Source organism: Colletotrichum abscissum (genome assembly GCF_030869225.1).
Source record: "Colletotrichum abscissum strain IMI 504890 chromosome Unknown Scaffold_10.1, whole genome shotgun sequence".
In the NCBI taxonomy this organism is placed as follows: Eukaryota; Fungi; Ascomycota; class Sordariomycetes; order Glomerellales; family Glomerellaceae; genus Colletotrichum; species Colletotrichum abscissum.
Window position 1 is genome coordinate 1,070,589 of NW_026849988.1, and position 13,934 is coordinate 1,084,522.

Genomic DNA, 13,934 nt, shown 5'->3' on the forward strand with positions numbered 1-13,934 from the left:
GCAGGCGATGAAATTGTACATGCCCATACACACTGATACCAGCGTATTGCAGGTGTCAAAAGCTGCTTGCTGTTCCGCCACGAGCTGCAGCATGCGCTCGCTTGCTTGCCGATCCCTAAGAGAAGTGCAATAGAAATGCAGGAAAAACCAAAGGCACACTGTCAATAGAAGCGCTTAGTGGCTCTTTGCATGTCTCGACAAAGGCCTCGGCCCTCCTAGGCGGCTGTCGCCTCCCCTAGAGGTCAGGATGCTCGAGTGGTCTTTCTGGCCATGGCAAATCGCGAACTCCATGCCCGTCTAAGATATCGGTCAGCTGGTCTGCCGGTCAAGACGCCATACTTGCTTTGCAAAGCAGAGATCAATGGCCTCACCGTTGAGGATCCCAGACATTGATGTATGTTCGCATCATCGTTGCTTTTCCTCCTTGCAGCTGAGTTGTTGTCCATCAGAGACTGAGAGGGCTGTCGTTTGGGGCTGGGAATACGGGACCGTCATATGCACGTCTTTCTACATTAGAGGCGGCGAAGAAGCAATGTTGGATCCGCAGAGAGACCAAGCGGGCGTTCTTCCATGCATAACGGGGCAGTTTTCCTGATTCCGCAATCGTCAGTGTAATGAAGCAAGATATACCAACTTCACAGAAACCAAATGCGGCAATCTCACAATAAAGCACTGACCGGAGTCCATGCTGAAGTCTGATGCAGATAATTGTCTGCTTTGGCTCAGGTATGTTATCTCTCTGTGAACTGCCGCAGCTCGCGATGAGCAACTCCGTCAGATCCGCGAGGGAGGAACCCAGGCCTTTTGTGACCGAGAAGCTAAAAGTATGAAATGAGGTTCCGTTTTGGACGCGTTGACAGGCGTACACCGATGTCTCGGAATATGTTCAGCCATTGGTTGGCTGTTTGACCGGTACTGCATGGGCATAGATTTCCCAGCTCCGCGGTCGTGTGACCAATGGCTGCCGTTACTTATCCTCAGCCAACTCACTGACAGCCGGACACGTGCCGGGATTTCAGTGCCACATGTCTCAGAACCAGGCTTGCCGAAGTCATTTCAAGCTTCGCATACCGGGCAGGTCTTGACGGTCAAGGTTTATTAGGTTATACAATAACAACGCCGGGTTCAACATCCCAACCATTGTATACATGCTTTTCCCAGCCGGGTTCTACTGTGTGAACTCCAATGGACTCCGTGCTTTTCTGACCGTAAACGACGAGGAAACGACAATAAGCTTTTGTGGTGCAAGGGGGGTTAAGTGAGATGTTGTGAAAGGAAACTCGAACAAAAGAAGATGCGGTGATTGACTCCACGCAAGAAGAAGCCCAGCCCAGTTTCTCGGGTTCGAAACATGCAAGTCCAAATAATGCAACCATGACGCCTCTTTCTCCCTTTGTTTGGTGATTCTTCATTAGGCGTCCTAGCAAGAAAATCAAAGACCAGAATGTGCAGAGTCAGTTGGGGTACTTTCTGAGGGGGAAGAACGCGTCAGGCATCGGCTCCAGGTGCCAGACGCGGTCGGCAGGCTTGTCGAAAGCATCATGCCACTCGCGCTTGAGGGCATCGGGAATAGACCAGCCGAGCTGCTCATTGCGCACGCGCATGCGTACAAGGTGACGCTTCTCGCTAGCACCTTGGCCGTTGACAAAGGCCTCGCGACGGTGGAGGATGGCCAAGTTGTTGATGAAGTGAATATCGCCAGCACGAGTCTGGATCTCCATCTGAGTAGCCTTCGCAATTGCTTCGACAGCATCAAGAGCCTCAATCTGGCGAGCTGACAAGGATGGAAAGTGTACCGGTCTGGGATGAGCTGAGTTGCCCATTAAAGGAGTGCGACCAAAGTTGATAATGATCTTTCCGTCATGATGGAAGAGAATCGGACGGCACTGGAACTTGGGACTGAGGTCTGGTCAGGCTACAGCTCGGAAACAACGGAGAACTGGTGGGCAGCTGGGACTGTTTACTTACAGGGCAAAGGGCCAGTCAGAACGGGACAAGGTGCGAATGATGTCAGGTCGAGTGGCTGCAAGAACATTGTAGACGGTGTGAGCAGAGGCAATGATGCACTTGCCACCGGCAGCAGCAGTGTTGCGGGTCAACCAGCTGATGACATCGCCGGACTCCTCATTGTGGAAGGTCTAGGGATGGCCTTGTCAGTAGTTTGCAAGGAAAGACAATGGTGGTAAAGCTTACAATGGCTGAAGTAGAATGGCGATGGTGATCCGCCTTAGCCTGGCTTGTGTTGTCGGCAACGATGTGGACTGTTGTTGTCGATTATGGTTAGCAAAGACTGTCCAAAAGACGAAGAACGGCACAATGTCAACGTACCAAGCATATTTCCCTTCTTGTCCTGGCGAGCACGTTGGTTGGCAACATATCCCTGAACGCCAAGGTACAGGATCGTAAGATCTTCGACAGAGTGCTGCTGGGGGTCAATGCCGCGGACTACAGCGAAGCCCTTGCCTTGATGAATGTCACGGGCAATGCCATCCAAAGTGGCACCGAGGGTCGGCAGAGGGAAGTTGTCCCGGCTGACGAGATCGCCGTCTAGGCCCAGAGCTAAATTGGCACCAAAAGTCAGCCTTCGGACAATGGTAGCATGAGGTGGGCAGGCTTTAGCATACTCTTGAAGTGCTTGAGCGCGGCAGCGAGCTCGTCAAGGTCCGCATTAGTGAGGCTGTAAGTGTACTGCGACTGTTTGGTAAATTGCGGGCCGGTCCAGGCTGATTCGTTAACCACTGTCTCGGGAAAGCCAGTGGGGATGACAGGAACGTCCGCGACTGGGGCGTTGCGGCCGAGGTGGTGAATGTGATGGCCAGCGGCTGCTGTGGTAGCACCCACGACCGGACCAACTGCACTAGACGCCATCTTGCTGATGTGAGAACTGAAATCAGACTTGTCAGAAGATGACCACGGGCGAAACATGAGTAAGCAGTGGCAGGGGGCATGTTCGGAACGAACCTGGAAACGTTTGTTTGATATTGACTGTCTGCCGTGCGGCGTGGGATGTAAGGCCAAGAAGCGTGGGCGTGAAGAAAGCGACTTTGAATCAGGTTGAGGCTCGGAACAAGCTTTAAGAAGAAGCGGACGTAGTGACGGCGGAGCCAATGACTACCAAGGTGTGCTTGAAGTTGAGGAGCGTCTGGAAGAGACTGAGTAGGCGTGGCAGAGACTGACTTGTATAAAGGATTGGGAAGAAGAGAAGACAAGACAAAGGCTGGTGCGGAAGACAATGGCGTTGATTGGAGAAGAAACGGTTGTGAGAGAGATGGCGAGGATCTGACATGATCTGGCAGAAGCCTAATATACTTGCTTCACGGGCAAGGCCAGTCGGTGAAGAGGATATTTCAGCGGCAAAGCAGGAGCAGAAGCAAGAAAGGGCAGGCTCAGGGAATTCGGTGGCAAGGAATAGGGAGGACAGAACGGGTAGGGACGACAGGCGAGATAGCGGGAAGCTGCTCGATGTATGGGTCCCATAAAGTGGTTACCCGAATTGCGCCTGTCTGTGTAGGGGTTTTTTGCACACGGGAATGAAGGTGGGAAGGGAGTTGTTGAAGGGTAAGTAGATATGGTCGTGAAGCAGAGCACCGAAGCTGTACGAACGGATATAGACAGAGCTGGCTTTCCTCTAGGTGGTATCCGGGCCCGGTCGACGGCCACATGCGTAGAGTGGGCTACCTAGGTAGGTGGGCGTGGATATGTGGGCGTGGATGACGAGAAAGAGATATGGGCGTGTGCATGCGCGCGCAAAGAAGCAGCGGTATGTTGCTTTACCTTAGTTCGCGGGAAAGCGGCAAGGGCAGGTAGCAGGTGAGCCAGGCCGTTGGGAGGGCCAGCCAGAGACAGGAAATGAGGTGATGGTGTGAGATTGTCATCAAGACATTTAAGCCATGGGGAGTTGGTTGTGAAAAGAAGAAGAAATTGCAGACGAGAGCGGAGGAACATAGGCAGCTGGTAAAGAACGGAAGGGAGGTGCTGATGGAGCCAACCCGACCTCACATCGGGCCAGAGAGGCATGCGAATGGCAACTGAGAGTGAATTGGCGAAAAAAATAAAATAAAGTAAAACAACCACAGGTAGTTTCTACCCTGGGAACTAACGCAGGCAAGGAACAAATCGAAAGGCAGGATAGGCCAAGACAAGGCCTGCGCGGCGAGGTAAATGAAAGGAACTAACGTATCTTACCTTACCTACCTTGAGACAACACTTGGGGAATACCTACTTTACCTCAAGGTGTACGAAGTAGACGGCAACACGAAAAGGTGAGTTCCGGCCTGAGGTAAGGTAGCACGGCAAGAACAGAACTTGAAAGGATGATGCAGATGCAGGGTGCCTGCCAAAGTGCACCACAGTCCACTGCCATGTAGCAAAGATGGACGGGAGGGTACATGCCGAGATTCCCTTGCCTGCCTACCTGAAGGTACCTTACGTTGCCTTGCCTTGCGATAATTGATCATTCCTTCCCAAACGTGAAATGGAAGATGGGTGCGTAAAGTAACCCAACGTCAAGTATCTGTAAGTTGAACAAGGAAGGTAAGGTAGGTAGGTAGGTAAGGTAAGGAAAGAAAAGCATCTGTAGGCAGGTTCGGATACCTCGTTGCACGGAATGTCATGGGGGGGGGGGGGGGGGGGGGCGCGGAGGGGGGGGGGGGGGGGGGGGAGAAAAAGAGAGAAGAGGGGAGGAGGAGGGGGGGGAGAGGGTGATGAGGGGAAAGAGGGGGGGTGGGGGGGGGTGTGGGGCGGTGGGGGGGGGGGGGGGGGGGGGGGGGGGGGGGGGGGGGGGGTGCAATCGGAAGGAAGGATGGGAGAATTGAAAAAGACGGAAAGATGGACGGACATTTGCACTTGCTTGACCTCGACTTCAAAGGTACCTCTCCTCCCTGCCTTACTACGTACATCACATGCGTAGTGCCTTCCACCACACGCCCACGCAATACCTTAATCAATACTTGCCATTCTCACTTTCTCTCTCTTTCCCTCTCTCGTTTCCTCCGCCTTTTTTTCTTTCTTTCTTTCCTCCTGGTGTTCTTTTTCTCATTGCTCTCCCAGGCGTGGAGGCTTTTGCGAGTGCAAGTATGAATAAGTGGCCAGCCCATCAGGTGGACTTGCGCAACGCCAGGGGGGTGGGAAAGTGCACCATGCTCTTGCAGGTACCCGGCGAGAAAGAAGCAATATGTGAGGAAAAGAAGATCTGGGCTGGTCCGGGCTGAGCTAGGCCGTTATTGCGATGGCCAACCCCAACCTGATGTGGAAGGGAATAAAACACAATCGAAGAAGTGAAGGGGAAGAGAGAGAGGAAAAAAAAAAAACCAGGATGCACTGCGCACCCCATCTCAGGCCGGTTGTGCCTCATCTCCCCTTGACCTGGCGACCCTCTGGCTTCCTGGGTATCCACGCCGGGCATATCTTCTGCTCAAGGCAAGAGACTTGGACGATGGTGTCGAAAAAGAGGAAAAAGGACGAGAGCTGATAGAGCGATAGAAGATGCGTTCTGTACGACCAGTGGGGTTTGAATGGAACCGGAAGAACAATGTAGAAGAGAGGAGCCGATACAGTAGTGGTGGACCAGGGAAAGAAAAGATTGAGTACGTACGGGCTCCATAGAGTAAGGTAATGTCCTCAGGGACTGGGAGGGGGGTTGCAATGACTCTGATTGTCTCTCGAATGCGGTCCTTGGTGGGTAGCAAGTTGTGGCAAGCTGCGAGGGATGAGAACGACAAACGCAGCAACCCGTTGCAATGGAGGGAGGGACACGCACATTAGATTAGCACTTTGGATGCAATATGTAGCCGTCCAGAGAGCGCAAACTAGACAACGCGGAGCTAGAATGGGGAGGAAGCCAGCGGCTCTACAAGGGAGCTACTGATACGTGCTATGTGCCCATTGTAGGTGTTACGTACGTAACCGTGCATTGCTTGTGCTAAGAACCGTAAACTAGCAATTTAATCGCCCGCGATGCACACTGTGGGGAGGGGCGTTCAAAAAATACTGCGAAATAAACATCAGGTTGGGTTGTGGCGCGACAGACCAGCCAGCTTCTCGCAGCACGCATGGCGCGATTTGGGTCTGCTGAAGTTGCAAAGGTGACGGAGCTTTGACGGACTCGAAGACACACCGTTTGCAATGTGTTGTCGAATGCATCGTTGTTAGCAACGATGCCACAGTCGTACGCTTCCATGCAGATTGTGAGTTACCATGATGGATAAGAGGAGGCAAGCCGCACAGCACGGGCACCAGATTGCAGCAGCAGGGTACGCGTGGTGAGGTCGACATTGGGCGAACATGGACCACCAAAGCTACCTCACTCGGCGTCGGGAAGGCACTTCAGCAATCCAATGCGGTGGGGAATGGGTATGCGATCAGAGACATGATCGATCCCACCTCGATGCGCAGTGGGAAAAACACGTTTTGTGGCGAGCGCCTCCGCTGCTTGTTGAAACATCCGCAGACGAGGCAGGCGCAGGGTGAGAGAGCGGGCATCAAAATGCGACGGGGCTGGGTGCACGAACAATTGGAAGCTCTTACGGCCATCGTGTAACACGGCATATTCGAATCCTCGGGACGATGACGGTTGGGTGGGTGATCGGGAGCACTAAGCTACGGCACAGAGCCTTGCTTGGTGTTGTCGCCCGTCTTCGCGCCTTGAACCGGGCCGTCAAGTCGAGTTGTGCGCTCCGGGGACGATGGTAGGTGGTGTCCGATTCGATTCGTGTGCTCGTATTGCCCCGATGAGTGACCCGCGGCCCTTGACCAATCGATAGGATCAATGTTCAAAGGCCTGGTCACCCGACGCTCAGGTTTTCCTTTGCTCTGCGAGATTGATGAAGCGCCTCAACAAATCAATCGGCGCTGCTGCTAGCCGTTTTGCTCGTCCCACCTCGTTCGATCTCAAGGAATTGTAAGAACCGACGGCCATCTTGAGAGCAGACGGCGTATCGCAGGAGAGGTGCTAAGCTGCACGCCGGTAGGGTCTGAGTCGAGAATGCGAAAGGGGAATGAGGGGGGAAAAAAAAAACTGGCCACAGAGGCAGTCCCGAAGATGAGTCTGGAAGAGAGGGAGAGGGAGTTGGTGTGCTCAAAAGCCACGCAAGACAGTCGCAGGACTCTGGTTGACTGACTGGCACATTGAGCTTTACCGATAGGTAGACCGTGAGAGCGAAATGGAGGATGTGTGTCTAAGCTATCCATGTTTCAACGTGGAGTCGGTGGCATGGGTACCGTAGCTGGTGTCCAGCAGCAAAAGCAACAAAGAATATGCTCGGAATTAGCATCCACTGTGCTGTACAAAGCCGGGCAGAGATGGAAGGCAGGTGCCCTGAGGTCCCGGGTAGGTAGGTTTAGGTACGTACCCATAACTGAAGTGCAGATGCGACGATGCGTCTGTGGGCACTAGGCGAGGCGTTTGTCCCACAGATGCACGCAACTGGAGACATGCAGACAACGAGCATGTAATGCGAAAAGAAAAGAAAAGAAATATTCTCAAACAAACACAGCCGAGAGGAAGCGAGCGGTGGAGGGCTCCAAGTGAAAAAGGCATGCCCGGAAAACTTGAAGTACGAGATTGGGGGGCGGGAGGAAAAGGAAAAGACACCAGGCATATCAATATGATACTCTGCGTGCTTAGGTGAGGTACTGAGGTTGTTATATACCTCAGTGAGGGATCTGGAAGCCTTCGTGATGGCGAAATCATTGATAAGGTAAGAGTAAGGTACTCGGTAAGGCAGGAAGGAACAGGCCCAGCACGAGGGGGAAGAGATGGTCGTCTGCAATATTGGGACTTTGCTGGATGCGCTTGCATCTACACCCATGTAAAATAAGGTAAGCAGCTAGCCGGGCGGTAGGCGAACGGGACAGGAGACCCGCAACCCCTGACGCCGATGGCTGGGACCACTTACAGTTCGTTCCGGTCGCACCTCCCGTCTTTTTCGATGAGCGAGGGACCCCTGCGCTTCCACCCCAGTCACTTCCATGTCGGGAATATCGATGTGGAATTTATGGGTCTTTGACTGGTACGTGCACGGCGCCCCATCCATTTCAGTTGGAAGGAACCTCCAAGGAAAGCAAGGTTGACGGCAGCACGGCGGGGAGGAGGAGGGGAGGACCTTGCCTTAGGTAAGGCATTCCCAACTTCCCGTTGGTTCTCCACACTTTCCCGGCTGAACGTCACCTCACCTCCTGGCCCTGCCCTCCTTCACCACCGTGACTCCTCCGAAACTGCCGGCAAAGACAATAAGACCCGGCCGGGAAAGATGCGAGCAACCTCGTCATGCGACCTCAAGTGCTGCAAGCTCAGGGTCAATTTTGTGCAACTCGCCGAGTTTCTTCCCTTTACCGCCCAACCCAATGTTTGTTTCTTTCATCCTTGAGAACTCTAGCCGCAGTGCGGAAACGAAAATGCAGCGAACCTCGGGAAGAATCTGTTCTTTGTTTTCGTTTTTCGTACCGTAATTTCAGTTCGGCATGTCGTCTACTTAGAAAAGAAGGTGAGAGGGGGGTCTTCAAGGGTTTTCTTCCTTCTTCTTCACGTCTTCCTCACGCCCCCTCCCCCATCTCCCTCCGTCAATCAAGGCTTGTTCGAGGCCTGCCTTACCGACAACCATCTCAGACCTGCACACCCTTAGGATCCGAAATACTCCCTCAAGCCAACAGGGAAATACATCAAGTCCAGACCGGATTGCATCCGAGTTGCTTGCCTGACATGTCTTAGTCGACAACACCACACCACATTCCCCATCTCCCAGTTCCCATCCCGCCAGTCACTATCCTCCATCCCGCTGATCCATCATTCAACCTCCCGTCCTCCCCCAGATTGCCACCCGACTTTGAAACATTCCGATGTCCCATCGACCGCACGAACATGTCAGTTGGGCCTGGCGCGCGTATACACACAAAGATTCTCTGAATATGATGTGTATCTTTCTCATCTTGTCTTGGATTTTTTTAACTTTTTTTTGACAGCACTGGACCGGCCCGCGAACCAGAGATGCATATGAAATCTGATGAAAAGTGGAGTCTGCATTGGGCCGGTGAAGGATTTCTACGAATAGAACCGCGCCAACTCCACACCATTCGACCGGACACACGTCTGTAGAACACCTGCAGGACCCTGTCCAACGATGCACATGGCGGATCGGCACAGCTCGAGCCATTCTCGGCCAAGACGATGTGTTCGAGCTTTTCATATCAGAACGCAGTGAAACATCATGTGCGCCCATCCTCTGGTTGAACCATTAGCGAGAGGTGGGGGTCGACCTGGAACTTCCTAGTCTCCAAAGGCAAAATCCTGAACTCGATAAGCTCCGGGTCTTTCACTCCTCGACTTCAACCATTTTTTGTCTCTGACGCCCATCGCGAACTCTTGGAGGTTCCGACCTATATGTCGCGGTGTAACACGGCACAAAATACGCCGACATTTGGCATTCGCCACAGTCAATCATGGGACATGCACAATGTTGGCACGGCGATGCGCTGAACGGAACCATTGGACGAGGACAAACACACAAAGTTACTATGGACAACAGAAACAACAAGCCTCGGCTGCTGATCATTTTTTGCCACCCATCGTCATCGTCGTCAACTTCGTTGAAACCTCCCCCTCTCTCTTTTCTTCCCCTGCCCACACGCAAACCTGCCATGATATCTCCCCTTGAGAGTAACAGTAGAGCAAGTGAGATGAAAGGAAAGAAAAAGGATGGGAAAGAGCCACCGGTATGCATTCTCCCTCCATTGCCGTCGCCATCGCTCCGTAGAATAAACAGACAGACCGAGGTGGACCTCTTCGATTCAAAGAGTCCCGGTCGAACGAGAAGAATAAGTAAGTATCAAACGGCCTGCTCGCGAATGACAAAAAAAAAAACAAATCTGAAGAAAATGAAAGCATGAGATGAACACCGCCTTCAATGCCAAACCTTTAAAAGCCAATGACTTGTCTTTTGGGTCCTCCCGCTTTGCGCCTCTGCACGTCGCTTTAGTGTGTGCACCCCTCCCCAGTCCCGGTAAAAACAACCTGGAAGATCCGAACGGAAAGTATCGCCCTCCCCTCATCTCCTAGCCTCCATCCCTCTCTCCACCTGCCCACCTACCCACCTCGATTAATATGCCCAGGTTTGGGGCTGCCAGTCTCGCTGGAAGAGCTGGCTGACGAAGAAGTATGGCTGCTCGTACTGGTTGGCTCGTTGAACCTCTTCCCATTCGCGTTCTAGTTTCAATCGCGTCAGTCTTCACTCCCAGCTTGTTGGTTGGCCTGTCACACTGTCGATCCAAGGGATGCGCATCTCTCTAGCACAGAACAGTCACACAGACACACAGACACCACCCCCAAAATACTCCAGTATCGGTCACAAGGAGGGGGGGGGGGGGGCTTGGTTTAGGAAACATGGGCTGCCACTGACTGTTTTGCATTGCCATTGCGCGCGTGTAGTGGATAAACTGCACCGCGTCGTCGTCCAGCTGGGCCAGCGTCCGCAAGTCCTGGTCTCTGCAATCCTCGGAGAATGGGTAGATTCCCTTGTTGCAGTAGTGGAAATACGCGAGGAGAATCGTTCCTCCTGCTCGTCAGGCTTTCGTCAGCATGTCTTACTCAACAAAAAGCCAAACAGATTGGGCCACCGCTGAACATAAAGCAAGCGCCTCAGCCAGCTATTGTTCACTTACCCATATGGTATTCCTGGACATCTGTCTGCCTTGCGAATTTTGTCTGCCAGGGCAAAAATCATTTGTTAGCAACCTCATTGCACAGCAACTCATGGCTGCTCCCCCATTGAGCTGAAGAGCCTGCTGGTCTCCCATCACAACTCACCTTCATACCATGCTTCCTGGCGTATGAAGCATCGTGATCCGTCACAAGAGCGATGTTGTGCAGCAACATAAACGTCACCAGGTAGGTGGTCAACCAAGTCTTCTGCTTATTCTGCAGCGTCATCTTTTGGAGCTTTTCCAGCATTTCTCGTCGAAGTCTCGTCTGTATATGCTGGATGAGGACCAAATCCAATTGAGCTCCCATCACCGGCGGAAGGGGGATGCGTCCGTGCTGCGGGCTGCTGCTGTCCAGAATATCGCGTGTCATTCCGAGCGTGTCGTCCCCAACAATTTCTATTGACTTCGTCGTCAAGCGGACCGCCATCCACAATTCCAGCGTCTGAAGCAGAAGGTCCTTCTCATCTTGAGCCGTTGAAGGATCCTGCGAGAGTTTCCAAGCTTTGAGGTAGGTCTCGAAGAGCAGTCGATCCCTGACACCCATCACACTCTCCACGACCGAGTTGAAGCATTCAACGACGCCTCTCTTGATATAATCTTCATACGCCGTCTGCGCGTCGTCCAGGTTCGTGATGGCATACGTGGGAATCGCCACAGACTTCTTTTCACCTTCTTCGGTAACCCAAGTCCGTTCCAGCTTGTCGCCCGGTTGTGGGACGAATTCTCGAACAGAGAGCTGAACCCACATACTGCTGGGCGTGTAACCCTCCCACAAGCGCACAATCCTCACTTCATTCGACGCCCAGTTATTGATGTTGTCTACAATGCCGTTGTTGAAACGCTGGGTCCACTCGAAACCAGGTGCTTGACCCTTTTTGAAGAAATGGCATTCCGTGATTTTGTGGCGTACACAGGGCTGGCGGATAAGTTGTTTGTGATGATTGTTGTTCGATCTTGGCTTGCAGCCCAGACACGGCCCTTTCGGATCATCTGGATCAGTCTTACACTAATATCGTTTGTCAGCAGTCGAATCCACCATTCTAAACCTCTCTGTGATGCTTACTCTCACTCGCTGCATCTTGCATCGAATGCAGGAACCGTTCTTCCTTGTTGCTGCTGTCTCCTCCCGAGCCTTTTGGTCCTTGAAAGGGCCACGCTTTGCGGCTGGTGGGCGCTGATTGGGGAAAACAACATCAAGACTAGCGTTGGCGTGAGTGTTGGCAATAGGCCCGTCCATGTCCTCAGTCTTGACACAGGACATGGGGTATGTTGAGTCCATAGTAAATCTGGCAGTCGTAACAGGCACAGATGTGGGAGTTTGTAACGCTGGAGATATGACCATATCCATCATGTTGCCGCCGTATGTAGGCGGCAGAGTCTCCCTCGAAGTCAGACGACGATCAAGGGTGTTTGCGTTCGAGTAACTGGGTTCACCACCAACATGACCACTGAGTGTTGTGGAATAGAAGGACGGTGCCGATACCCCAGTCACGTAGACACCGGTGTCAGGTCCGGAGTGTTGGGCCACCAATGTCTGATTAGGGTCCTCATGTACAGGTTGATAGCTGGACACATAGGAGCCCAGCAAATTGCTGTCTCCGGCCGGAAATGGATTTTGGGTGTTAGAGACAACTGGAGGAGGGACGTAGACGTCTGGTTGAGAAACTTGCGCTGAAGGGGGTTTCTCAACCTCATAGGGTCTGTTACTGTTGGTTCCATAGTCATAAGTAGCAACCTCTGACCCAGGAAGGGGCTGATAACCTGGTTATTGGATCAGCAAGGGTTGAACGATTGTTTGATACGCCGCAATACATACCATCATTGGTAACAGCACAGGTGCTCCAACAGTTTTGGCAGAACGCCAATGCCAGCGTCTGCATCCCCTGTGTTAATCCATTGACGACAGGACCTGGAAACCCTGAAGAACGATCTAGTTCGACGTTGGCAAGGCCATGCTGCCCAATGTGTGGAGCCTTCTCTTCATAGTCCTCAGGAAGAGAGCCTCCTGCGTACTGAGAAGACATGGAGTAGCCTGATACAAGCCGTTGTCTCTTGTGAGCGTTTTCTATTTGCGAGGTGTTGGAAAGGATTTGGTGAAGCCGGAAACCAGGAATGTTGTATAGTTCCGCGACTTGGTTGATCAGGATTTGGGTCTCGGGGTGAAGGGTAGAGAAGTGTATATTGGCATATGGAGAAGGCGAAGAGCTGTGATGTCCCGGCACTATTGAAGAGTCGTCTTCGGGGCCGGGGACCCGGCGCTTTCTGAGATGATTGTGATTCTAAGATGAAATCAATCGACCGCACGTTCAAAGTGCAATAGGGCAGAGGAAGGGATAGAATTGCCAGAGCAAACGGGAACAGCCAGGGCTAACAAAGATATAAGGGAACGATGTGTGTGAAATGATGCGGGTGCTGGGACAGCGGCTGGGCTCAAATGACATTGGGGAAGATCGGTGATATATCCCATGCACGCTGCCGCCAGCCGGGAAGCAGGGACATCTCTTACCATGATTGATGCAACGAGAGAGGGTGTGTTGGACAGAGCCTAGTAGCGAGGCCAAGTACCACAATCTGTGACCTGTATAAGGTATACGGCAGAGACAAGCAGCAAGCAGTAGGAGTGAGCAGGCACAGCGAAGCACAAGGGGAGCGTAGAAAATTGCGCCTCACCGGGAGGGGGTGGGGGAGGGAGTTACGGTCTCACGAGAGCCATTGCCACATAATGGCACCCCTTGTGCGCGAGTGGAGTACAGGAAAGAGGGTATGGTAGGGGAAAGGAAAGGAGGGTTGATGACTCGGCCAGGAACAAAAGGCGGAGGAAGAACTACTCGGCGTGGAATACAGAGGAGTGGAAATGGAGGTAGGGAGTCAGGCTAGAATGCCGTTGTGAAGAGAGACAGACAGGCCTGCTTGACAGCATACACTCGGCCGAAACTGGGGGGGGATGAACCAAAGGAAAAGACGGCAAGTCTTGCTGCTGCGTGCGTGTGCGTGCTTGTGCTTGGAGGTATGCGTATGCCGCTCTGCTCTTTTTTTTTTTTCTTTCCCTCACTCTCTTTTTTCTCTGAGGGGGGTACTCCTGCTGCCGCTGTCTCTCTCTGTCGGTTTCTGCAGCCGTTGCTCCTCGGCCTTGACGGATGTCGCAGATACTGTTGGCCGTGGCCTGAGCCTAGTCGCCTGGATGTTTCGCCCGTCCGGCGCAAATTCGAGACGCTGTCGTTCTCGTTGTTTGCTTTGTG

The 13,934-nt window shown here is 52.8% G+C and overlaps 3 protein-coding genes across 3 annotated transcripts; all 3 read right to left on the reverse strand.

Moving 5' to 3' along the window:
* Positions 1 to 1,454: 1,454 nt before the first annotated feature.
* On the reverse strand, positions 1,455 to 2,868 carry CABS01_05284 (TfdA family Taurine catabolism dioxygenase TauD; the record flags this gene model as incomplete). Its single annotated transcript, XM_060538654.1, has 5 exons — positions 1,455 to 1,899; positions 1,969 to 2,138; positions 2,194 to 2,261; positions 2,329 to 2,559; positions 2,625 to 2,868. 5 exons carry the CDS (start codon positions 2,866 to 2,868, stop codon positions 1,455 to 1,457), a joined length of 1,158 nt encoding a protein of 385 aa, XP_060405826.1.
* A 2,481-nt stretch (positions 2,869 to 5,349) lies between these two features.
* CABS01_05285 (uncharacterized protein) lies at positions 5,350 to 5,598 on the reverse strand (the record flags this gene model as incomplete). The annotated part of the gene is made up of 1 exon (XM_060538655.1): positions 5,350 to 5,598. A coding segment is annotated over one exon (249 nt), but the record flags the coding sequence as incomplete, so codon positions are not given.
* A 4,493-nt stretch (positions 5,599 to 10,091) lies between these two features.
* CABS01_05286 (uncharacterized protein) lies at positions 10,092 to 13,204 on the reverse strand (the record flags this gene model as incomplete). Its single annotated transcript, XM_060538656.1, has 7 exons — positions 10,092 to 10,198; positions 10,392 to 10,547; positions 10,654 to 10,696; positions 10,799 to 11,701; positions 11,759 to 12,456; positions 12,512 to 12,974; positions 13,202 to 13,204. 7 exons carry the CDS (start codon positions 13,202 to 13,204, stop codon positions 10,092 to 10,094), a joined length of 2,373 nt encoding a protein of 790 aa, XP_060405828.1.
* Positions 13,205 to 13,934: the final 730 nt, after the last annotated feature.